Source organism: Mangifera indica, chromosome 11 (assembly GCF_011075055.1).
Source record: "Mangifera indica cultivar Alphonso chromosome 11, CATAS_Mindica_2.1, whole genome shotgun sequence".
NCBI lineage: Eukaryota > Viridiplantae > Streptophyta > Magnoliopsida > Sapindales > Anacardiaceae > Mangifera > Mangifera indica.
Window position 1 is genome coordinate 4,966,880 of NC_058147.1, and position 27,062 is coordinate 4,993,941.

General features: G+C 35.6%; 2 protein-coding genes and 1 pseudogene across 2 annotated transcripts; 2 read left to right on the forward strand and 1 right to left on the reverse strand.

Annotated features, from left to right (window-relative positions):
- The first annotated feature begins 3,478 nt into the window (after positions 1–3,478).
- Positions 3,479–12,890, forward strand: LOC123228900 (annotated as a pseudogene).
- A 2,311-nt stretch (positions 12,891–15,201) lies between these two features.
- LOC123229652 (MDIS1-interacting receptor like kinase 2-like) lies at positions 15,202–16,471 on the forward strand. The gene is made up of 2 exons (XM_044655572.1): positions 15,202–15,489; positions 15,575–16,471. Exons 1-2 carry the CDS (start codon positions 15,202–15,204, stop codon positions 16,469–16,471), a joined length of 1,185 nt encoding a protein of 394 aa, XP_044511507.1.
- A 295-nt stretch (positions 16,472–16,766) lies between these two features.
- On the reverse strand, positions 16,767–18,857 carry LOC123229653 (probable leucine-rich repeat receptor-like protein kinase At1g35710). The gene is made up of 4 exons (XM_044655573.1): positions 18,663–18,857; positions 17,604–18,389; positions 17,208–17,477; positions 16,767–17,093 (listed from the first exon to the last, which is right to left on the reverse strand). The coding sequence occupies exons 1-4, from the start codon at positions 18,855–18,857 to the stop codon at positions 16,767–16,769; spliced, it is 1,578 nt and encodes a 525-aa protein (XP_044511508.1).
- Positions 18,858–27,062: the final 8,205 nt, after the last annotated feature.

The window sequence follows — 27,062 nt, forward strand, 5'->3', positions numbered from 1 at the left end:
TAGGTTGGGAGGAAATGTCACTTTTCAAAACTTAATTTTAGGGAAAATTGTTAGTTTTTCAAACAAAGGGGGTAAAATGATATAAACTTTTATTTTTTAAATATTATTGTTAAATAACAATTTTACCCTTGACCTTAACTGAAAATGTTAACAAATTTTAGCTCATGAGTGGGTGTTTGAGTTTTTGAAAGTTGAAGGGTAAGAGTTTGAGATTTTACTATACTTTAAGTGAGAATAATTCTTTTGGCCTTTTGAGTAATAGGAAACCTTAGGTCGAGGGGGAAAATGTCATTTTTCTGAATAATATACTCTTTCATTAAATTTTTGTTTTTCATGGGTATGTATAGATCGATGTTAATAAAGATAAATTAGTAATTTATAATTAAATTAATAGAATTGATTAATTTTAACCTCTAATAGGTAGACATTTTGGTTTTTGAAAGGTTGAGGGTGGGAGTTTGGGAGTGCATAAAAACTTGGGTGGGACAAAGTCCTTTGGCCATAATTTAAATTTGTACCTCATTTGTTAACAAGAATGAACAACTGAAAGGATGAGATTATCATGAGAAGAGCTAATAATCAAAAGGGCAGTTTTTTTTCATTATAATTAGCTGTTGATTTTGAATCTCATTTCATGTGGTTGTTACTGTTTGTCTCGTTGATACTGTCGACATTATTTTCATTATAATTATATTCGCTAAATCTATCATGATTTTCATTATTTTGGGTTTATCATTTTAGATCTTAATTTGAGAAGCAGGCTAGTTTTTAATTTGGGACATGTTAGTTGCATGGCAAAGTGATTAGATAGTGTCCTACTTCATTGATACATTCGATTGTTATTTGACATCTAAAGTATTGTTAAAGAACCCAAAAATAAAAAGGTTTAATTAAATGACATATAACGTGATGGGATAAAAGTGAGAGTGTAGTACAGGCATGTTCATTTTTTCTTACCAATTTTCTTTCATATTATTGGTTTTTCATTATCCATATATGCTGCCTCATCCATACTTTAGTTGATTAATATTACATGTCATTTTGTACTAGCTTTGACATAAGTTTCTGTGCTTTCATTTTGTACCTTGTATGCTAATTTTTATCCTCTTGGCGTGCTTTCTTTGTTGATGCCCTGATTGGTAAGAATCATTAGAACTTATTATAATAAGATTTATAGAAGAGAGGATATTAACCTGTGCATTTTCTTTTTCACGCTTTCTGATTTTTGATAGGTTGGATGACTATTTCCCACCCAAGATTTCTTGAAAATTCAGTTCTCCCATCTATCAGTCAGTCTTACTATTTAATCTTAACAGTAAAAGAGTAGAAAAGTAGTTTAAAAGAACAGAAAAAATCATGTATTGAGAAAACAATTTTTGCTCAAGTAAGTTTGATCATCAGCTATAGAAGAATTTGAGTGGTAGATTGATTATCAATTCAAGCATCTATTGTCGAGTAGCTTTCTTCCAAGTCAGCGTGATCTAAGCTGCGTGCCCCCTTTAGTACGTCCTTAGACTAATCAAGTCTTCCATTGCAACTGCCAAATTCCAGCACCCTTGGAAACGTTGGACTGCAATTTTCCAAATAAAATTCAATAAATTACGCCTGCGAATGAGAAGAGAGGTCAGAGTCAGATTGAGAAAAATAAAGGGATCTAGTCTGATGGTGACTAGTATACGAACGTGGGAAGAGATTGAGTCGAGAAGAGAGGAGAGAGTGAGAGAGAGTCGATTGAGAAGAAAGGTGAGAGTGAGAGGAATTGATTGAGGGGAGAGGTGAGATTTGGTTAAATGGTGGTGACTGGTGAGTCTGGTAAGAGTGAGAGAGAGATTCAAGAGAAGAGATCCGGTTTGTTTAATTGGTTGGTGACTGGTGAGTTTAGTGAGTCTTATAATATAGGTAATGAAAAAGAACAGAAAAAAATGTATTGAAAAAAAATCGAGGAGAATTATGCAAATGCTAGAATTCAAGCTTAGTCCTAGCAATTGCTATATGTAGGGATTACGGAGTACCATCAAAACAATAAGCTTATCATGTAAAACATTATATTTCTATGTTAATAATCCATTTTTTTCCAGCCTGATCAAAGCACATTATCTATATGCATCAATTATATATAAAAAATAAATACGCATATTTTTATTATAAGTATAAAAAAGGTGTTGCATGAATGTACAATGTCGGTTGGACTGTCTACGCTGTAATAATTTGTATTAAAGAGGCTGTATAGTTACTGTTTTTATTTCAGTTTTTAGTATTGAATCTTCAATCAAAGACCAGCTTTTGCATATGTAACGATTTTAAGCTACAAAAGTTCCAAATGGTTAATCAAGAAGCTAACTGTTGAGATTTTTTTTCCCAAAAATTAAGTTATTTTTATTATCAATAAAATTATGTATATCCATATTTGATATATATTATTATATAACTTAATGATTTTAAATAAATAATAAAATAATATTTAATCATATAAGAATATACATAAATTTGTATTTATTTTTTCAATTAAAATGGGTATTGTTGTTTTACAATTCACTTGGCCGCACCTAGTTTTAAATAATTTGAACATGGTTTACTTTCTTGCAATTAGGTCTTAAACGGTTAAGTTCTGCCAGAAATGAGATTTAAAATATATGCTGAGCCTCTTTTCAAATACCCATAAACCCAACCACGCATCCTTATGTCATCAATTTAAGCTCACTGATTTAATTTAATATTAAATTATAGTAAATATATTTTATTTAAAATTTATAAAAAATAAAATAAATTAGAGTATTCATACTTATGAAAATTAGATCATATTATTTTTAAAGAGTAACAATTATTTATTTTATTTCAATAAAATAATTAAAATAAAAAAATATCTCAATCTCATGATACAAAAAAATAATTATCTAAGTTATTGTTTATAAAAGACATTTTAATATATATGAAATATATTTTTCTTCTTTTTAATTTTATTTTTGAACTTATTTTTTCTTACAAACCTTTAAAAATTCATCTAATCTAATAAAAATAATCAAATTATTTTAAAATAATTAAATTTTTAAAAAATGCTTTAAATTTTAGTCAAACCTAATTCTATTTGGTTTTGATCATTTCATCTAATTTTAATCAGTTTTAATCCAATCAATGAATAAACTGTTTTTTTATACTAATCAAGCTAGACTTAAAACTAATTTCTAATTCAATTAATTAAACTGACTGGTTCAGTCCAGTTTTAAAAACACGCAAATGTTTTTAAACGCAAATGTTTTAAAAATACGCAAATGTTTGAACTACTGCAGAGAATTCCACATATATGGTCCCAGAGAAGGAAATTAGCTGCATTGACCAAAGGTCAAAGTCTTCCGACAAAATGATTTGCCTTCAATATTAATTCCACAGTGTAAATTGGATAGAGAGTTCGCCAAACTTTACGGGGTTGCCGGCTATAAATAGGAGGGAATTTGTGTATTAACAGGACAACATAAAAAAAGAAACAAACATGGGCAAATTAAGCTCTAAAAAACTACTTACCACGCTCTTCCTTGTCCAGTTCTCGTGTGTTGTTGCTTCTACCTTTTCTACTGAAGAGGCAAATGCTCTCCTAAAATGGAAAGCTAGCTTTACAAACCAAACACAATCTCGGTTAACTTCTTGGACTCTACTTTCTCCTAATGCCATCAACTCTAAGACACTCACAACCCCATGTTCTTGGCTTGGAATTTCATGCAATTTAGCCAGAAGTGTCATCAAAATAAACCTTACCAGTTTCGGTTTAAATGGTACACTACATGAGTTTTCAGTCTCCTCTTTCCCTCATCTTAAATATGTTGATCTCAGAATAAATTCACTTTCTGGTGTTATTCCATCTCATATTGGTAACCTATCAAAGCTCATTTATCTTAATTTATCCTTTAATCATTTCTCTGGAAAAATCCCACCTGAAATTGGTTTTCTAACAAATCTTCAAATCCTACGCCTTGATGAAAACCAACTGAATGGCACAATTCCACCTGAAATTGGTCAGTGTCGATCTCTTAATGAGCTTGCCTTGTATAGCAATAGTCTAGACGGTCAAATTCCTGCTTCTCTTGGTAATTTGAACAACCTGGTGAGGTTATTTCTCTTCAATAATTCGCTTTCAGGTTCTATTCCTGTAGAAATGGGAAATTTAACCAATTTGATGGAACTTTACATGGATATCAACCATCTTACAGGCCTTATTCCTTCCAATTTTGGAAATCTTACGAAGCCTATTGTGTTGCATGCCTTTGACAATCAACTTTCTGGTTCCATTCCTGAAGAATTAGGAAATTTGAAGTATCTCAAATGTCTAAGCCTTCACACCAATAATCTTTCTGGTTCTATTCTAGCATCATTGGGTAGGCTGACAAACCTCACCTTACTTCATCTTTATGGAAATCAGCTTTCTGGTCTCATCCCTGAAGAGCTTGGAAACTTGAAATTTCTCATAGATCTAGAGTTGAGTGTGAACCAATTAAATGGTTCACTCCCTGCTTCTTTTGGCAATTTGATTAATTTAGAAATATTATATCTTCGCCAAAACCAACTTTCTGGATCCATTCCTCAAGAAATGGGAAATCTCATGAAATTGTCAGTACTGCAACTAGACACAAACCAGTTTACTAGTCCTCTACCCAACATTTGCCAAGGTGGTTCACTTACAAACTTCTCTGCAAACAATAATAATCTCATAGGAAACATCCCCAAAAGCTTCAAAAATTGCACAAGCTTGGTAAGAGTCCATCTTGAATTCAACCAACTCACTGGAAATTTAGCTGTAGAGTTCAGTATCTATGCAAAACTGAGCTTCATAGACATAAGCCATAACAAATTCCATGGTGAAATATCATCTAAATGGGGAAGTTGTCCAAATTTAACTACCCTACTCATGGCGAAGAACAATATCGCTGGAACCATACCGTCAGAGATTGGAAATGCAACTCGGTTACAATCACTTGATCTTTCTTCCAACAGTTTAGTTGGGGAGATTCCAAAGACTTTGGAAAAGTTGACTTTTCTTACTAAGGTCAACTTCAGTGGCAATCAACTTTCTAGTGTTATACCTCAAAAATTGGGCTACTGACTAATCTTGAGTCTTTGGACTTGTCCTCAAACAACTTAAGCCAGTCAATACTGGAAGATCTTGGAAACCTAGTCAAGCTATACAACCTGAATTTGAGCAACAACAAATTTAGCCAAGAAATTCCAATTCAGCTCAAGAAGTTATTTCACTTGTCTCAGTTAGATTTGAGTCATAATTCTCTCAGAGGAGAGATACCATCGCAAATCAACCATCTATAAAGCCTAGAGCTGCTAAATCTCTCCCACAATTCTCTTACTGGTTCCATTCCGAACAATTTTGAGGAAATGAGAGGCCTATTGTATGGTGACGTATCCTACAATCAGTTGAAGGGCCCTATTCCTAAGAACAAAGCATTTCAAGATGCTGATATGTTACAAGGGAATAAGGGATTATGCGGTAATGTTCAAGGATTTCCACCATGCACATCTCCTGTCACTTACAAACGTAGAAATGGAAAGGTCAAAAAATTGGTGTTTTCAATTATATTACGTGGATGAAGAGTTGTTTTGCTGGCGGTCGGGGTTTACTTAATCTTTCAGAAAAGAAGGAAAAACAAATCAGCTGAACAAAGCAGTGAGGACGATGGCGAGCTTTTCTCGGTGTCAACTGTTGATGGAAGAATTTTGTACAAAGAAATCATGGATTCAACCAAAGCTTTTGATGCTAGGTACTGTATTGGGAAAGGGGGCATGCTGCCATCAGGTAGCATAGTAGCTGTTAAAAAACCCCACCCGTTACCAAATGTTGAAATAACACATCAAAAGGAGTTTTTGAATGAGATCAAGACTTTAACGGAGATACGACACCGAAACATTGTAAAGTTGAACGGCTTTTGCTCAAACCAGCAACACTCTTTTTTGGTTTATGAGTATCTTGAAAGGGATAGTTTGGCCACAATCTTGAGCAAAGAAGAAACTACTAAAGAATTGAATTGGTTCAAAAGGGTGAATATCGTCAAGGATGTGGCTCATGCGCTGTCCTACATGCATCATAATTGCTCTATTCTGATTGTTCATCAAGACATATCAAACAACAACATTCTGCTAGATGAGGAATATGTGGCTCATGTTTCAGATTTTGGCACTGCTAAGCTGTTGAAAAGAGACTCTGTTAAGGTGAAGGTTTATGTCAAAAAGAAAAGCAAAAGAGGAAGAGCAGCAAATAATAGTCAAACGGGAAAAGCAAAGAACAAAACAGCAGGCTTTGAGAGTTTTTCAAATCAATGCAACAGGAATGATTTGATCCTGGGAAATGCAAATGATGAGGTGGCAGACCATGAGTGGGAGACAGGAGGCAGAGAAAAGGGAGAGTAAATATAGACTTGGAGGAGGGAAAGATAGGCAACTTTTTGGAGGATGAAAGGAAGATAGAAGGGGGAGAGTACAGCCTCTCGAATAGCTGTAAGGAGGAAGAGCAGTTGAGTTGGTGAGGGTATTATGGAAGACTGTCATTTTGTATGAACAGTTCTCTCAATGTAAATTCTGCAAATTTTGATTGTAATGCACAGGGAACTCTCCATTCTTTTGTGTAAGAAAATCTATTGTAATGCTTTTGGACTCTTCCATTTATGAAAAGGAATTATGTGTAATGAATACAATAGAGATCTGATTGTTCTGTTACATGAGATAATTGCATTTCACTGTTTCATTGCTTATTGTTTTCTTGTTTTGGTGTGTGACTGGGCTCCTGAGATTGTTGATAACTGAAGCTGCTCCCTGGGTACCATTGCTCTGCTGGATTGGGAACTGCTTGCTCTCCAGGTCTGTATCATATTGGTATCAGAGCATGACTCGGATGGAGTCCAGAGTGGATGGAATCGAATCAGAATTAACAGTAGTACAGGAAGAGATGGAGGTCATTCGATCGGAGCTGAGAGACAGTAACATCAAGATGGAAAAGATGGAATCCAATATGGAAACCATCAAGGAATTCTTGAGGGAACTGAGAGAAGCAACTCTTTCACGAGAGAGTCACAACAAAGGGAAGGCACCGATGGAGACCAACCCAGCTTCGACGAGTGCTTCTCTACCAAGAGAGTCGACGATACCTTCTTTTGAAAAGACTGAGGAGGGAAGGTCGGGGAAGGGGAAATAAATGAGCTAGAAAGAGAAGAAAGAGTGATGGGGGGAGGTAACAGAAGAGATTTCCAATACAGGTGATTAGAGTTGCCGCTCTTTGGTGGCGACGAAGCGTTGGATTGGATATCCAAGGTTGAGCGCTACTTCCAGATCAATGGATTAACGGAGCGAGAGAAATTGACGGCAGCTGAAATTAGTATGGAAGGGGATGTTTTACACTGGCTACAGTGGCGTGAGAAACATCACCCGTTTACTGGTTGGGAGACGTTTAAGCAAGAAGTATTGGAACGGTTTCCACCTCCCGGTGAACGTACGACAGAAGAAGAACTCTTTGCTCTGCAGCAAACAGGATCAGTACAGGAGTATCGCAGCAGATTTGAACTGCTCTCCGCAACTGTCAGTAATCTTACAGAGGACACCATGAAGGTTATCTTTATGAATGGCCTTCTGGAGGAAGTTCCATCAGAAGTGAAGATGTTTAACCCTCGGACGTTGATAGAAATGATGACGTGGGCAAGGCAAGTGGAGAAGAAGAATTGCATCATTCATGAAAAATATATGCTGCGTTTAGGAAGAAGCAGCCACAGAAACTAGGCACAGATGACCCGACCCACTTATTCCTCCCAACCCGACCCAATCTCAAACTCACCCAACCCTTACCCACCAATTGCAATTTCCAGGCCCAGTGTCTCCTTCAGCTCAGCCCCAACCCAAACCAATTATCATCAGCCCAACACCCAAAAACCAGTTAGCCCAACTCTGAACCCACCTGCTGGTCCGACCCGATCTCTAAATGAAAGCTGCCCACCCTCTTATAACAAAGCCAACCCGCCTTCAGCTCACTCAAGCTCTCATGTGCATTCGACAGGGGCGACTTCTTCCTTTCCTAGATCTAGCAATTTTCTGTGACTCTCAGATGAAGAATTCAAATCCAGAGTAGAGAAGGGACTTTGCTTTCGCTGTGATGAGAAATTTATGTCTGGTCATCGTTGTCGATTCCGTCAACTAAGAGTCATGATAGCGGGAGAAGATGGGGAAGTAGACGGGGGTGAGACAGCTGAAGATGAACCTTCAGAGGAGCTGTCGGAAGAGGAAGCGAATTTGAATAGTAGCTCGGTGGTAGGAATTGATTCGCCTCGAACTATGAAATTATTAGGGAAAGTCAAAGGCAGAGAGGTAGTGATTTTGGTGGACAGTGGAGCCACTCATAATTTTCTTTCTGAAACACTGGTGCACGAATTGGGTCTGGAGGTTCAAGCAGCAAAATACTCTGTAGTATTGGGTGATGACAGGAAGGTTCAGAGAGTGGGGCGATGTGAAGGAGTGGAGCTGACGCTGTCGAAACTTTCAATGCAACTGAATTTCCTTCCCTTCCTACTAGGAGGGATAGATGTTATTCTGGGGGTTGAATGGTTGAAGAAATTGGGGGAGGTCAAAATTAATTGGAATGACCTTCATATGAAATTTTGGTGGGAAGGCAGGAGGGTAGAATTGATAGGGAATTCTTCTCTTGTTAAATTGGAGACCTCTCTGAAGACTATCTGTAAGCTAATCAGCGACAGGGGGCATGGGTTTTGGGTTGAGTTGGCTACATTGACAGAACAGGAAGGCATAGTGGAAATGGCTGAAAGTCCAGAGGTTACCAAATTGTTATGGGAATTCAGAGCTCTTTTTAAAGAACCACAGGGGCTACCACCACAGAGGAGCCACGACCATGCTATTCGATTATTGCCGGGGTCCCAACCTCCGAACCTACGACCCTACCGCTACCCATATTATCAAAAGAATGAGATCGAGAAAATAGTGAAAGAAATGCTAGCCGCAGGGGTTATACGACCGAGTGTGAGTCCCTTCTCCAGCCTGGTGATTCTAGTCTGAAAAAAGGATGGGGGATGGCGATTCTGTGTCGACTACCGCGCGCTCAATCACATAACCATTCCAGACAAATTCCCGATTCCCACCATCGATGAGCTATTGGACGAATTACGAGGGGCTAAGGTGTTCAGTAAGTTGGACTTGAAGTCGGGATATCACCAGATAAGAGTTCGAGAAGAAGACGTCGAGAAAACGGCCTTTCGAACTCACGAAGGGCATTACGAATTTATGGTCATACCGTTTGGGCTAACAAACGCCCCAGCCACCTTCCAAAGCCTAATGAACGAGATCTTCAAACCGCATCTCTGAAGATTTCTCCTCGTTTTCTTTGACGACATATTGGTTTACAGCAAGGGTATACAGGAACATCTAAAGCAATTAAAGATCATTTTACAGCTGCTGCAAGATCACGGGCTGGTGGTAAACAGAAAGAAGTGTATGTTTGGGCAGAACCGGATAGAATACCTAGGGCATATTGTCTCCAAAGAGGGGGTTGTAGCTGATCCCAAAAAAATAAAAGATATAGAGTTATGGCCTGTTCCACGTGACTTGAGAGATCTGAGAGGTTTTTTAGGATTAACGGGTTATTATCACAGATTCGTAAAAGGGTACGGACGGATCACCAAACCCTTAACAAATTTGTTGAAGAAAAATGCCTTCCAGTGGGGAACCGAAGCACAACAGGCCTTCGAAGCACTCAAGGTTGCAATGACTACTGTCCCTGTTTTGGCCACCCCAGATTTTTCCAAACAGTTTATAATCGAGACGGATGCATCCGGAGCAGGGCTGGGAGCTGTCCTAATACAAGAAGGCCGACCCATTGCATACTTAAGCAAAGCCTCTCGTTACGAAATCGTGGCAAATCGGTGTATGAGAAAGAATTAATGGCAATAGTCTTGGCTTTTCAGAAATGGCGGCACTACCTTCTCGGGAGACACTTCAAAATTTGAACAAACCAAAAGAGCCTAAGATTCCTGACGGAGCAAAAGATCACAGGACATGAGCAGCAAAAGTGGCTGGTGAAAATGTTAGGATTTGATTTTGAAATTCTATATCATCCTGGATGCGAGAACAAGGCTGTCGATGCCTTGTCAAGAAACCCAAGGTTTGTTTCAGAAATGACGGTGGTAACGGTGGTTCAAATGGAGGGAGCTGACAACTTACAGCATGAAGTAGAAGGGGACGAAAAACTCCAAGGTATTATTCATGATCTGTTGTTAAATCCTAACTCACACGTTGGCTACTCTTTAAGAGGAGGGAAGCTGCTGTATAAAGGTAGATTGGTGGTGCCTAAAAATTCCAGGTTTATTCCCTCATTCATCACTGAATTTCACTCTTCATCTTATGGGGGTCATGCTGGATTTTTTAAAACCTATAAAAGACTCAATTCAGTCCTATATTGGGAAGGAATGCAGAGGGATGTCAAGGAATTCGTGGCCAAATGTGATGTCTGTCAAAGGATGAAATATGAAGCTATGTCGCCAGCAGGTTTGTTACAGCCATTACCCATCCCAGCTGAGACATGGGAAGACTTGTCTATGGATTTTATTGAGGGTCTTCCGAAGGTTAAAGGGATGAGTGTAATTATAGTGATTGTGGATAGGCTAACGAAATACGGGCATTTCATCGCCCTACGACACCCGTATAATGCCAAGGATGTAGCGGAGGTATTCATACGGGAGGTGGTTCGCCTCCATGGATTTCCGAAGACAATTGTTTCGGATCGAGATCGCATTTTTCTGAGTAAATTTTGGACAGAAATTTTCAAGGCTGCCTGAACCAGTTTGAAATACAGTACCGCCTACCACCCACAAACAGACGGCCAAACCGAGGTCGTGAATCGCTGTTTAGAGATGTATCTTCGTTGTTTCTCTTCAAGGCAGCCCAAAAATTGGCCCAAGTGGCTAGCATGGGCGAAATATTGGTATAATACGTCCTTTCACAGCTCGATCGGTATGACTCCTTTTAAAGCAGTCTATGGCAGAGATCCTTCCCCTCTTTTGAAGTGGGTGGAAGAAGAATCAAGAATGGAAGCTGTGAATGTCATGATCAAGGAGAGGAATCTAATTTTGGATGAATTAAAAACCAACTTACACATGGCCCAAGAAAGAATGAGGAAGACTGCCAACAAACACAGGAGGGACATGGAACTTTAAGTTGGTGAATGGGTGTTCCTTAAACTATAGCCATATCGGTTTCGTTCATTGGCCTCCCACCCCAATGAGAAGCTCAGTCCCCGCTTTTACGGACCATTCGAAGTGATTCAAAAAATAGGCACTGTAGCCTATAAACTGAGACTGCCGGTGGGTGCAAAAATACACCCTGTTTTTCACATCTCTCAGCTGAAAAAGCATTTGGGTTCTGCTGTGATTCATCAGCCCTTACCAGAGTGTCTCAGTGAGGAATTGGAGCTGCAGGCTTAACCAGAAATAGTGTTGGATTATAGATATTCTGAGCAAGGCGATTTGGAATTACTAATCAAATGGCGAGGACTGCCGAACTGCGAAAATTCATGGGAGCTATATAATAACCTCAAACTTCATTTCCCTAATTTGCACCTTGAGGACAAGGTGCCTCTTGATGGGAGGGGCAATGTCAGGGTGAAGGTTTATGTCAAAAAGAAAAGCAAAAGAGGAAGAGCAGCAAATAGCAGTCAAACGGGAAAGGCAAAGAACAAAACAGCAGGCCTTGAGAGTTTTTCAAATCAATGCAACAGGAATGATTTGATCCTGGGAAATGCAAATGATGAGGTGGCAGACCATGAGTGGGAGACAGGAGGCAGAGAAAAGGGAGAGTAGATATAGACTTGGAGGAGGGAAAGATGGGCAACTTTTTGGAGGATGAAAGGAAGATAGAAGGGGGAGAGTACAGCCTCTCGAATAGCTGTAAGGAGGAAGAACAGTTGAGTTGGTGAGGGTATTGTGGAAGACTGTCATTTTGTATGAACAGTTATCTCAATGTAAATTCTGCAAATTTTGATTGTAATGCACAGGGAACTCTCCATTCTTTTGTGTAAGAAAATCTATTGTAATGCTTTTGGACTCTTCCATTTATGAAAAGGAATTCTGCGTAATGAATACAATAGAGATCTGATTGTTCTGTTACATGAGATAATTGCATTTCACTGTTTCATTGCTTATTGTTTTCTTGTTTTGGTGTGTGACTGGGCTCCTGAGATTGTTGATAACTGAAGCTGCTCCCTGGGTACCATTGCTCTGCTGGATTGGGAACTGCTTGCTCTCCAGGTCTGTATCAGACTCATCCAATTGGACCGAACTTGCTGGCACATATGGATACATTGCACCAGGTACTATAGCTCATCCTGAATTGCATGCCTAATTTTAATATATGACATAACATTTGCATAATGATGATTTAGACTGTATTTTTTTCAGAGCTCGCTTATACAATGAAAGTTACAGAAAAATGTGATGTCTATAGCTTTGGAGTGTTAGCAGTGGAAGTGATTAAAGGAAAGCATCCAGGCGATATAATCGCTTCTCTATTGTCTCATTTAACAAGTGAGAGCATGCTGAAAGATATTCTGGACCACCGACTTCCACTTCCTCCTCCTGAAGTTGAGGAACAAGTGATGACCATTGTAAAGCTAGCAACTGCTTGTTTACATGTCAATCCACAATCTAGGCCATCCATGCACAAGATTTCCAGATGTTAGATCAGTTCTAGAGCCCTTTACAGTGTTAAATCCGGACAAATAAATTGTGCTGTAAAAGTTCAGGATCATGTAGAGGAAATGTTAGGCAAAAGCAACAGCTTCCACACGGTAAGTGTTGCCTAGTTTATAAGGTATTTATATATTTCTTCCCAAGGAACAAATGCTTACAAATAAACATGGAGTTATATTATTTATTTATAGCATTGAATTCAAATCATAAAGTTTGTAGAAACCACGACTACATAGAATTTTGAATTTATTAGAAACTAAATTAATATTATTTACGAAACATCAAATCATAAAGTTTGTAGAAACCACGATTACATAGAATTTTGAATTAATTAGAAACTGAATAAATATTATTTACGAAACATAGTATAATATATAGTTTTATAATGTAATTTAAAATGAAATCCTAATTTTATGAAATAAAAATAAATAAATAACTAAACTGAAATTTTAATTCTATAAAATAAAAAAATAATAAATAATTAAACTAAAATTTTAATTCTATGAAATAGAATAATAACAAATAACATATCAAAATAAGACTAAATAAAAAATCAAATCTGATTAGAATCAAATCAAATAAAAATATATTTAATAGATTTGACAAACTATAGTTTCAATCACATCTCCAAAATGAATTTTCAAAGAATAATGTTATATATACAACGTTATACATAAATAACGACGTATCACCATATGATTGGATAGTTAAAAATTAAAAATAATAACACTTAATCGCATTATGACACATCGTTATTTGTATATAAAATTATGTATAGTTTTTTTTTTGAAATTATATTTAACAAGCTGGTTGGAGTTTTTATAATCAAAATGGTAACAAATAAAATAAAATTGAAACAACGTAATGAAAACTGTTTCATGAAAATTCGTCGGATAATGACAGTCAACGCAGAAGCGGGAGTAAATGATAAACTCATTTGTCATCTTCAAAATCGATATCCATCTCTATCAAACTCAACCAGAGAGATGGACTGAAGAAAAATATTACATTCACTGTTTGGTTGTATTGGAAGACATGCATGGTTCCAACTTCCACCTCATTCTTCCAATGTTCAATCACATGTTGGGCCCGTAACTGGTATGGAAAAGTCATAGCGGAGCATAGCCACTTGCATAGAGTATTTTCCAGGAAAAATACCTCCGCCATAAGCAAACAAACATCTTCATGAGAATGGAACAGCAATAAGTGGCGGAGAGCAGTCATAATTTTAGGACATGGGTCCCAGTTAGAGTATAATCTTTCTATATCATTTTTATATTCTTTGAAAGTGTCCTTTGTCATCCCTTAAGAAAATCATCTCAGAATTTATGAGGACTAAACAACCGCATGGCATTTACCCAGATTAAAACGTAAAAAGGGTGAAACATTATACAGTAACAGTTCATATCAACAGGACAACAACAACACCCAGAAGACAACAGAACAGTACATACAAGTTGCATAAGCAAAATAAACAACCAGCAGCAAAAACTTCCAGTTTACGTTCTTCAAAATCATGGAGAGATCATCCGTAGGTACTAAGTTTCAAAGGTTCTCTTGAGGACCCACTTCAAATTTTGAAGGCTGTTCTACATCCAGTGCCGCAAGAAATAGTAAAACTTCTGAACAGTGAACAGGTTAGTAAGTTTGGGAGAGCAACAACACTTGCCACCACACCCGAATTTACATCACTTCTTTGACAGATTTCCAGAGAATCCGCTAAAAATATGGACTAGTTTGTAAGAAAGAGTGGGGTGGAGCAGCTTCAAGCAGTGCAGCATGAAGGGGACCCTGAAGATAGAAATTAAGGAGTAAGGTTCTATCAAAAGTTTAGAAGACATCAGAGAAGTTGCTAAAAGGATGTTGTGCTCCAAACCTTGGTAACTGTCAGAATGACATAATTGGCAAATGGATCTTGCAGCAACTGTTCAAAATGAGGCACAAACAGCAATTCATGGACAATTTGTGATCGACTCTCTCCAAAATGCTTGAGGCATTTTTCCACAACATGACTGCTAAATTTTTGCTTTGATAGGTGAACATAGCGGCCTTTAAACTAAGCAAGTAAGTTGGCAGTGACAGAAGGGATCTTCAGCTTTATAATATATTGAACAACATAATTTCTGCTACAGAATGATAAGAGTTTCTGAGTCATAGAATCAGATAAAGCCATGGTGCAGAGACCAAAATAACTTTAAAAGCAACCACTTCTTGGATTAAATTACTGTCCAAGGTTAAGAATGATTAAAAAAAATACCATGAAGCAATAAAATTGGCCTATGATGCAAAAGGGTAAACATTTATTTTGAAATAGGAATAAAATAGCAATAGGAATTATATCTGTATAATTTCCTATCTTCAGGAAAGATAGAAACAGACATGGGCAAATTAGCCTGACTCTACTAGCTTGCTGGCTATAAATAAGAGGGAATTTGTATATTATCAGCACAATATCAACAAAGAAACAGACATGGGAAAATTAAGCTTTAAAAAACTACTTACCCTTCTCCTCCTTGTCCGGTTCGTGGGTGTTGTTGCTTCTGCCTCTTCTACTGAAGAGGGAAATGCTCTCCTAAAATGGAAACCTAGCTTTGAAAATCAAACAAAATCTCAGTTAACTTCGTGGACTCTGGTTTCTCCTAATGCCACCAGCTCTACGCCACTCACAACCCCATGTTCTTGGCCTGGAATTTCATGCAATTTAGCTGGAAGTGTCACCAAAATAAACCTTACCAGTTTCGGTTTTAAATGGTACATTGTATGAGTTTTCAGTCTTCTCTTTCCCTTGTCTTAAATATGTTGATCTTGCAGTAAATTCACTCTCTGGTGTTATTCCATCTCAGATTGATAACTTGTCAAAGCTCATTTATCTTGATCTATCCTTTAATCATTTCTCTGGAAAAATCCCACCTGAGATTAGTCTCCTAACAAATCTTCAGAACCTACACCTTGACGAAAACCAATTGAATGGCACAATTACATCTGAAATTGGTCAATGCCCATCTCTTAATGAGCTTGCCTTGTATGGCAACAGTTTAGATGGTCAAATTTCTACTTCTCTTGGTAATCTGAGCAACCTGGTTAAGTTATATCTCCACAATAATTTGCTTTCAAGTTCTATTCCTATAGAAATGGGAAGTCTAACCAATTTAATCGAACTTTACTTGAATACCAACCATCTTACAGGCCTCATTCCTTCCAGTTTTGGAAATTTTACAAAGCTTACTATGTTGCACGCCCTTGACAATCAACTTTCTGGTCCCATTCTTGAAGAATTAGGAAATTTAAAGTGTCTTGAACATCTAAGCCTTTATTCAAACAATCTTTCTGGTTCTATTCTAGTATCATTGGGTGGTCTCACGAACCTTACCTACTTTCATCTCTATGGAAATCAGCTTTCTAGTCTCATTCCTAAAGAGCTTGGAAACTTGAAATCTCTGACAGATCTAAAGTTGAGTGTAAACCAATTAAATGGTTCGCCTCCCCCTTCATTTGGCAATTTGATTAATTTAGAAATATTATATCTTCACCAAAACCAACTTTCTAGATCCATTCCTCAAGAAATGACAAATCTCATGAAATTGTCAATACTGCAACTAGACACAAACCAGTTTACTGGTCCTCTACCCAACATTTGTCAAGGTGGTTCACTTGTATACTTCACTGCAAGCAACAATAATCTCATAGGTAACATCCCCAAAGGCTTAAAACTGCACAAGCTTGGTAAGAGTCCATCTTGAAGTTAACCAACTCATTGGAGATTTAGCGACAAAGTTCGATATCTATCCAAAGCTAAGTTTCATAGACATAAGCCATAACAAATTCCATGGTTAAATATCATCTAAATGGGGAAGTTGTCCAAATTTAAGTTTCTTACTCGTGGGGCACGGAACAATATCATTGGAAACATACACCAGAGATTGGAATTGTAGCTCAACTACATTCACTTGATCTTTCTTCCAACAATTTAGTTGGGAAGATTTCAAAGACATTGGGAAAGTTGACTACTCTTATTAAGGTCAACTTCAATGACAATCAATTTTTCAATGTCATACCTCCAGAAATTGGCCTACTGATTAATCTTGAGTCTTTGGACCTGTCCTCAAACAAGTCCCTTGGTGGGAATCCTTGAACATTATCGCACAATCCGTTGTTCCCTTGTAACATAGCAACATCTTGAAATGCTTTGCTCTCATGAATAAGGCCCTTCAACTGATTGTCGGATATGTCAACATACAATAGACCCCTCATTTCCTCAAAACTATTTGGAGAATTGTAGGAGAGATTTAGTCGTTCTAGGCTTTCTAGATGGCTCATTCGCGGTGGTATCTCTCCTCTGAGAGAATTATGACTCAAATCTAACTAAGACAAGTGAATTAACTTCTCGACCTGAATTGGAATTTCTTGGTTAAATTTGTCGTTGCTCAAATTCAGGTAGTGCAGTTGAACTAAGTTTCCTAGATTTTTTGGTATTGCCTGTCTTACTCTATTTGAGAACAGGTCCAAAGACTCAAGATTAGTCAGTAGCCCAATTTCTGGAGGTATGACATCGAAAAGTTGATTGTCACTTAAGTTGACCTTAATAAGAGTAGTCAACTTTCTCAATGTCTTTGGAATCTTCTCAACTAAATTGTTGGAAGAAAGATCAAGTGATTGTAGCTGAGTTACATTTCCAATCTCTGGTGGTATAGTTCCAGTGATATTGTTCCTTGCCACAAGTAAGGAACTTAAATTTGGACAACTTCCCTATTTAGATGATATTTCACCATGAAATTTGTTATGACTTATGTCTATGAAGCTCAGCTTTGGATAAATGCCAAACTCTGCCACTAAATCTCCAGTGAGTTGGTTGACTTTAAAACGGAGTCTTACCAAGCCTGTGCAGTTTTTTAAGCCTTTGGGGATGTTACCTGTGAGATTCTTGTTGCTTGCACTGAAGCATGCAAGTGAACCACCTTGGCAAATGTTGGGCGGAGGACCAATAAACTGGTTTGTGTCTAGTTGCAGAAGTAATAATTTCATGAGATTTCTTATTTCTTGAGGACTAGATCTAGAAAGTTGGTTTTGGAGAAGATATAATATTTCTAAATTAATCAAATTGCCAAATGAAGGAGGAAGTGAACCATTTAATTGGTTTACACTCAACTCTAGATCTGTGAGAGATTTCAAGTTTCCAAGCTCTTTAGGAATGGGACCAAAAAGCTGATTTCCATAGAGATGAAGATAGTTGAGATTCATCAGGCTACCCAATGATGCTGGAATAGAACTAAAAAGATTGTTCGAATAAAGGCTTAGATGTTCAAGACACTTCAAATTTCCTAATTCTTCAGGAATGAGACCAGAAAGTTGATTGTCAAAGGCATGCAACACAATAAGCTTAGTAAAATTTCCAAAACTGGAAGGAATGAGGCTTGTAAGATGGTTGGTATCCAAGTAAAGTTCAATCAAATTTGTTAGATTTCCCATTTCTACAGGAATAGAACCTGAAAGCGAATTATTGTTGAGATATAACCTAACCAGGTTGCTCAGATTACCAAGAGAAGTAGGAATTTGACCGTCTAGACTGTTACTATACAAGGCAAGCTCATTGAGAGATTGACACTGACTAATTTCAGATGGAATTGTGCCATTCAGTTGGTTTTCATCAAGGTCCAAGATCTAAAGATTTGTTAGGAGACCAATTTCAGATGGAATTTTTCCAGAGGAATGATTAAAGGATAGATCAAGATAAATGAGCTTTGACAGGTTACCAATCTGAGATGGAATAACACTAGAGAGCGAATTTACTGCAAGATTAACATATTTAAGATTAGGGAAAGAGGAGGTTGAAAACTCATACAGCGTACCATTTAAACTGAAACTGGTAAAGTTTATTTTGATGACACTTCCAACTAAATTGCACGAAACTCCAGGCTAAGAACATAGGGTTACGAGTGGCTTAGAGTTGGTGGCATTAGGAGAAACCAGAGTCCACGAACTTAACCGAGATTTTGTTTGATTTTCAAAGGTAGCTTTCCATTTTAGGAGAGCATTTGCCTCTTTAGTAGAAGAGGCAGAAGCAACAACACACAAGAACTGGATAAGGAGAAGAAGGGTAAGTAGTTTTTTAAAGCTTAATTTGCCCATGTCTGTTTCTTTTTTGATATTGTGCTGATTATATACAAATTCCCTCTTATTTATAGCCAGCAAGTTAGCAGAGTCGGGCTAACTCTCTATGGCGCTACAAATTTCCACTGTGCAATTAAGATTAAAGACAAAAAAAAATTGACTTTTATTTTCTCAGAAGACTTTGACCTTTGGTCAATGCATCTAATTTCCTTCTCCAGGGTCATACATGTAGACTCTTTGCAGTAGTTTGACCGTCTGCATATTTGATTCGTTTGAATAATATTCAGAAGTAGGAGCTAGAAAATTTTTCGCCTGCCCAAAGTCTACAAGATTTAAATGAAAAGAAAATGAGCTTAAATTGATGACAGAACGATGCTAAAAGGGGGGACATTTACAAAACCTTCTCCATTGATTTGAAAAGTGGCTCAGCTGAATCTCCATGTGTTTTAACCCTCAGTTTTGGCCCTTATTGCAAGAAAGTGAACCATGTTTAAATTATTTAAAACTAGGAATGGCCAAGTGAATTGTAAAAATAGCTTGTTTAGCGGCATTTAAATGAAGATTCATCAAGTTCTACATAAGTTTTACAGCGGGGAGAATATACAATACCGTATCAAGTACTCAGATATGAGTATGACCAGCTAGATTTCAGGGGAAAAAAACTTGAAGATTCTATACTAAACACTGAATGAAAAACACTAACTATACAGCCTCTTTAACTCAAATTAATGCAACATGGACGGTCCAACCAATATAGCAGCACATTTATGCAAAATCTGTGTTATAGCAGTGTTTTTTTACCTGACCTTGACCAGGTTAGAGCCCCAGTTCTGTTTTTTCCAGTCCGATCGCTCAGATTGGAAAAAAATAGATTAATGATATATAAATATAATGTTTTACACAACAAGCTTATTGTTTTGATGGTACTCCGTAATTCCTACATACAGCAAACGCTAGGACTAAGTTTGAATTCTTGCATTTGCATAATTCTCCTCGATTTTTTTTCAATACAATTTTTCCTTTTCTTTTTCATTACCTATATTATAAGACTCACCAAACTCTCTCACTCTCTCCTCTCTTCTCGACTCAATCTCCTCTCACGTTCGTATGCTAGTCACCACCAGACTAGATCCCTTTATTTGTCTCAATCTGACTCTGACCTCTCTTCTCATTCGCAGGCGAAATTTATTGAATTTAATTAGGGAAATTGCAGTCCAACACTTCCAAAGGGTGCTGGAATTTGGAATTGGAACTTGGAAGTTGGAATGGAAGAGTTGATTAGTTTAAGGACGTACTAAAGAGGCCAAGAAGCTTAGATCACGCTGACTTGGAAGAAAGCTACTTGACAATAGGTGCTTGAATTGATAATCAATCTACCACTCAAATTCTTCTATAGCTGCTGATCAAACTTATTTGAGCAAAAGTTGTTTTCTCAATACATGATTTTTTCTGTTTTTTTAAACTACTTTTCTACCCTTTTATGGTTAAGATTAAATAGTAAGACTGACTGATAGATGGGAGAACTGAATTTTCAACAAATCTTGGGTGGGAAATAGTCATCCAACCTATCAAAAATCAGAAAGCGTGAAAAAGAAAATGGAAAAGTTAATATCCGCTCTTCTATAAAGTTTATTATAATAAGTTCTAATGATTCTTACCAATCAGGGCATCAACAAAGAAAGCACACCAAGCGGATAAAAATTAGCATACAAGGTACAAAATGAAAGCACAGAAACTTAAGTCAAAACTATTAAACAAGGCACTAGTCTCAATAAAGTGTGTCTAGCTTCAAACTTTTCTTCTACATGATATGTCAGTTTAGCATAAATTACCATCAAATCACGCATTGAGCATTACACTAAAGAAAAACACATTGCAAATAGCAAACACACACAACCCATCAAGCAAAAGAAATTTCTATCACATTTTATGCTGCTTCATGCTTCCTACAAAGTAAAAATACCAACATAAACATTTCAGCCATAAAGTTCATGATGCAATTTAGAACTGAAAAATGTCAATGTGGGACTCACATGAGCATTGGTTCTCTGCAGAGATGGACTTGGAGAAACAGAGCGCCGACCATGTGGTGACACACTTTTCAGAGCAGGGGAGTGTTCTTTAGGGTTGTGTCCAACAGGACTTTCACCTCTCTGAGTCTTATGTTGAAAAGGGCCCTTAGAATCAGGACTATGCCGAGTAGGGAAGGCACTTGAAGATATAAACATTTTCGAAACAATAAGAATTACAAAAGTCAATTCAATGACGAGAATATATACCCGTGTGTGTGTCTCTCTCTCTCTATATAATATATATATTTTTTTTTTTTTTGAATCTTTTAAGTATATTTCAATATAAATGTTTTAAAACTTTCCATCTTATTTTTAGAAAAATCACCATTAATTCAAAAAAGAAAATACATACATATATATATATAAACATCCAATACCTTCCATAAGATCGGCTTCAACTGCATGTCTCTTTATTATATCTGCCTCTCCCAGAGTGCCTTCGATTATCAGGACTAGAGCTACAGCTCATGCTTCGATGACAATGATCTCTTTCTCTCTCACTGTATCTGTCACGATCATATCTATCTTTACTTCTATTGCGGCTTCTCTTCCTGTAATCCTTATCTCTGTCCCTATATTCATCCCTATGCCTAAAAATATTCTTTTTGTCAATGTCTATAGTTTTGAATTGTGTCAGTGTATTCAAGCATAATGATTGATATACATATGATTTTTATTATAAGAGGCTGGGGCTAGATTCAGTTCGGTTTATATATAATTGAGCTCGAATTCGAATTTAAGCTCATAAAAGTTGAATTCGAATTTTGTTTGAATTCGATTCGATTTATTTTTTGTTATTAAAATAACGTCATTTTAATATATATTGGCAAAACAATATCGTTTTGTATCAAAATTTTTAATTGAAAAATTTGGTGAATAACTCAAACTCGACTGAATTCGTATAAGGCTAACTTGTTTCAGGCTTATTCGAGCCAAACTTGAGCTCAAACTTAAATAGACTCAATTCGAATCTAATCTTATCAAAGGCATACACAACGAATATAATAAATTAATGGTAGTTATTACTGACAAACAAAATGATTGCATTCAATATTCTACTTCATAGCCGATCAAAAAACCGAAGAGAAGGATCGGACAATGAAGAAATAATCCAGTCAAAAAACCCACTTAATCAATCATTCCATTCCACAATAACAATGCAAGCCAATTTGCATAACCACTCACACTCAAACCCCAACACAACTTATTACTTGGACCTAACCATTAGACTTGATCCGAAACCTTGGTTAACTTAAATACAATTTACCCACAATCCACTTAATCAATTCCAAACCATACCCGTTTCAATTAAACGAAAAACATTTTATTGGAATTAAATTCCTAATTAAAGATTATGATAATGTTTGAATAACAAAGGAGTTATGATTGAATTAGTTTTAGAAGATCAATGATTTAATAGAATTTGAATTAAGATTGGATTTTAAGATATGACAGAAAAAAGGGACAACAACATGAGGGGAAAAAGGAGGGAAAATCTGGTTACAATATTTGATAGAGACTTTTACCTTGGGAGGAAGGGCACCTCTAATTGTCTGGGAAGGATTGACACCTCTTTGTTGCTTGAACTATTTTCTTGATTTATCACTATTATTCAGATATATCAATATTTTGTTAAGTTCACGTTATTGTTTTTCCTAAACGGTTGTTTTTCTTATAGCGTGGAATTGATTAGTTTGCATGATTGTTATCAACATGCTTAGGATAGTTTAACTAATAGGCAAACTGATTAACAGCGATTAGTCCATGTGAGTAAGGGGCCAGCAAAAATTCTGGCTTCAAGTTGACCAGACACAAACTTCTTTACGTAAGAATTAACGATTCTCCTAGTTTGGTAGATTTGTCCTGCCAATTCATGATCCTCCGTCGGTGTAGGTGTTGGAGCTTTTATGGAAATTCTGATCATCATTAGGCTCAAGTGCCTGCATGCATAGTTTATACAATTTTTTCCTTGGTACATACACATGCATGGATTCAGGACCAACAATTCACAGCCTCTAAATTCTTGGAGTTGGCCATGTTTGGTGATCTGTAGCCACAGGGGATCCAGGGAGATAAAGTCCGTTCAACTGTTAACAATACAAGCACCAAGAATATTATACACATATAATTCCTATTGCTGGATTAGCCCATCCGTGCAAATCCAACCTGAACCCTGTCATATTTGTGACAACTCCAACCCAGTGATGGCAAGATGAACTTAAAATCAATTTAAGAAGTTAAATTTTATCGTTACTTCATGTCTTTTTCCATAAGCATTGATTTCTAAAATATTCTCCTTTAAAATGTTTGATTGTTTTTTATTAGTGGCTTCTAAGCTTCTGATTGAAAAAGTGAAGATTTTAACTAGATGTATGCTTTTCATTGAAAGAATAGATAATTGGTTAGGCGGTTGGCTGGCCGAACACATAACTGATCAATTTATTTTTAAAAAATTGGTTAACCAACTAATTGTTGGCAGGCTAGTTGACCTATTCGATCAACCTCAAATCTCATAATCTTTTTTAATTTCAAAAACAAAATTAACTTAAAAAATGGTTATATTTATATAATAAAAAAATTATTATATATATATAAAAGATAAAATAAATGACTATTTTAATAAATACCCTTGCCATTATCTTTGATGAATTACTATTTAATTAAAACTAAACTAGTTTTTTAAGACCATGTTGATTTGATTAAATTCTCTTATTTAACAATTATGTTGATTTGATTTTATATATTGTCACATAATATTAATAAATAAATTTAATATTTTACTATTTTTAGTTTTTATAATCTAGCCTGAATTCTAAGATTTGTTAATGGTTACTAGCATTGAAGTGAAGACTTCTTTAGTTTTTATATTTATATGGATTACCATCCATAAGTCAAACTTCTTTAGGACTTTTATTACTAATCCAGATCCTACTAACATTCTCATTCTTTAAGAAAATGCTGAAAAAAAACCCGATCATTGGGGAACGGAGCCCCTCTACTAATTGGACATCGTGACTATATACGTCAACATAATACCTTATTAACAAAGTGATGGTCAATTTTAACAAGTATTAGATTTTAAGGATGAAGTTTGCTTTGATTCTTTAATCTTCTTCAACCATTAATGAGTGAACAAGTTTGTCTAATTTCCCCTTCCGCACCAGTCTTCACTTCAATGCTAGTAAGCTTCAGAAATGACAGGCCACTGGCGAAAATTTATTTCTCATGTTGTGTGGTGATGATGTTTGTTAATGGTTTTATTTCCCTTTTTCATGTATCTGTGCAGACGAACAGGAGGGCGGGTGATGTAGATCACCAATCCTATCAAATCTGCTTTTTATGTGTGAATGGAATCTAAAAATTTTATAAAATGTCAATTCGTCGAATTTATTTAAGGGTTTATGGTTCTTGTTTGGAAAGAAAGTAACAAATAAAAAAATATAAAAAATAAGTGAAGGAAACATAATAAATGAAAAAGATTTTTTCTATTAATTCAGAATAAGCCTCTAATCAAGTTACAATTTACATGTTTGGAGTCTTCTTACCAACTTAGCAAACGAGGATATTAATTAAAATGCTAATATCTTTTTTGGTATATTACACACACAAATATATATAATTATCTTTTTTTTTATATAAATATAATTATTTTTTAGTTTAATTTTACATTTAAAAAAGAAATTTTAGGATTTGAGATTAGTCGAATGGGTTGATTGACCAATCATGATCGGATAGTTTGGGCAGATAAGTTGGTCGAGCAAACAAGTGTGCATGAATTTCTTTTTTTAAATTCATAATAATTTTTATGAATTAAATATAATTAAATTTTATTATATTATTTTGTAGGTTTTATGTTTTGGTTGAGTGGTAGGTGAATTTTATGTCTTGACTAAGTAAGTAAGTTTATAACTTGGTTAAATGAGTTTTGACTAAGTGAGTAGAAAACCTAAAACTATTTTAAATATTTTATATTTTAAGTTATATATGTATAATAAAAGGAAAAAATGACTACATATATATACAATGGAAAAAATTAGGTTATTTTAATTAATATCTCTAACAAATGCATCACGTTATATTAGTCATGTTCACGGTTCATGATTTGTGGGTTGTCACATAATTAAATATTTTTTTATTTTTAATTCAAAATTATTCAACCATATAATAATATATATCAAGAGTATGCGTATTTATATATTTAAAATATATACGTATAATTTTATTATATATATTATAATATTTTTAAGATGCAGGTACATCTATTTCATTAACAAAGCCCTTGAGAAAAATATTCTCTTTTTTCGGATATAAAGGATGCATTATGCTGGCTGGGTATTGGTCATTTGTTATTGTGGCAATTGAAATATTGCTCCGTTTTACTTAAGTTTTGAGCAATTACATATTTATTTCCATGAAATATCTCATTATTAATTTCTTTTTATCTGGCCTGTTGAGCTGGTTATTAGGTAGGGTAAGCTACTCAATCTGCATCTTATATTGATATGCTACCTGATTATCTATATGTTGCAAAGAAACTGAGTTGCTCACTTTCTTTTTATATGTATATATACTGTGAGTCTTTTCCAAGAGTAGCTTTCATATATTTTCCTTTGAGAGGAAAGCGTAAGAACTTGCATCACAGCTGAGTATTATGTCCTGTTTGTCTTTATCTCATCTCCCAATATCAAGGGTTTTTAACTAACCACTCTTGTCAGCATGTTCATGATGGAATTTAGATATCATATGTGCATCAAATTTGAAAATGCAGAAGTAGATTTCAACGCAACTTCATGAACCCTAATCAAAAGGAACCCAAGTTTTAGAATGGTAGCCATCCTTTCCATCTTCATTTTCCCATCTCATATCTGGCCTTCTCCTCTGTTGACATGGCCATTGCTTATAAGTTTTGTAATACACCCTAAATTATCGTGATAAATTATTCTTATCTGCCAACTTAGATGTCAAAACTCACGTTTGTCAACCTTAAATCACTAGGTTTCTCCATCCATCAAGCTAATGTTTGCAGAGTGTTGCTTCCTTGGTCGCTCCGCATTTGGGTACAACAGGACTGCTCACTTAATGGCTTTCTATAATGCATTTGTTGTGTTTCAATGTGTTTATACACCGTAATATCAATTTAAATATATAATCCTACAAAGTAAGATAATGTGCATAAATAATGAGTATTATTTTGTGTATTAATAATAAGGGAAATTTTAAAAAATGGCCAAAATGCCCTCCCATTAAGCAAAAATACCCAAAATCACTATTTTCAAGCCAAAATGCCCAAAATCACTGTTCTAAAAAAAAAATGCCTATGACTTTTTTTAATACCAAAACTACCCTTCTCCTCATATTTATATAACTCTCCCACTTACTATGGGGTTTTAATGTAATTTTAGATAAATATGAGGGGTTTTTGGATATTTTACATTATAAAGGCATTTTGATATTTATTTATTTATTTCAAACTTTTTCTAAAATGTCAAAATTACCCTTCCCTTTATTTATATAACTCCCCTCACTCATTATGGGGGTTAAAATAATTTTAGATAAATATGAGGGGTTTTTGGATATTTTACATTGTAAAGGCATTTTCATTTTTCAACTTTTAGAATTCGAATTTTAGTTCCGTTTTTTCGAATTTCACCGTTTTACGATATATCGACTCGTATTTTTCAGATTTCTGAAGGATTTTCCGTTTGTTGCCATTCTAGGGTTTTTCAACTTTTACAATTCGAATTTCAGTTCCGTTTTTTCGGATTTCATCGTTTTACGAGATATCGACTCGTATTTTTCAGATTTCCGAAGGATTTTTCGTTTGTTGCCATTCTAGGGTTTTTCAACTTTTAGAATTTGAATTTCAGTTACGTTTTTTTGGATTTTATCGTTTTACGAGATATCGACTCGTATTTTTCAGATTTCTGAAGAATTTTTCGATTGTTTCCATTCTAGGGTTTTTCAATTTTTAGAATTCGAATTTCAGTTCCGTTTTTTCGAATTTCACCGTTTTACGATATATCGACTCGTATTTTTCAGATTTCTGAAGGATTTTCCATTTGTTGCTATTCTAGGGTTTTTCAACTTTTAGAATTTGAATTTCAGTTTCGTTTTTTCAGATTTTACCGTTTTACGAGATATCGACTCGTAT

Excerpts from the sequence above, each read along its gene's own strand:
- LOC123229652 (XM_044655572.1), top strand. The coding sequence starts at position 15,202 with ATGGGAAAATTAAGCTTTAAAAAACTACTTACCCTTCTCCTCCTTGTC. Across the intron at positions 15,490-15,574 it reads TCGGTTTTAAATGGTACATT|ATTGATAACTTGTCAAAGCT; the intron begins GTATGAGTTTTC and ends ATTCCATCTCAG.
- LOC123229653 (XM_044655573.1), bottom strand. The coding sequence starts at position 18,857 with ATGGGCAAATTAAGCTTTAAAAAACTACTTACCCTTCTTCTCCTTATC. Across the intron at positions 18,390-18,662 it reads CCACCAACTCTAAGCCACTC|ATCTTGGACCTTGATGAAAA; the intron begins GTAACCCTATGT and ends ACAAATCTTTAG. Across the intron at positions 17,478-17,603 it reads TAAAAAACTGCACAGGCTTG|GGAAGTTGTCCAAATTTAAG; the intron begins GTAAGACTCCGT and ends TCATCTAAATAG.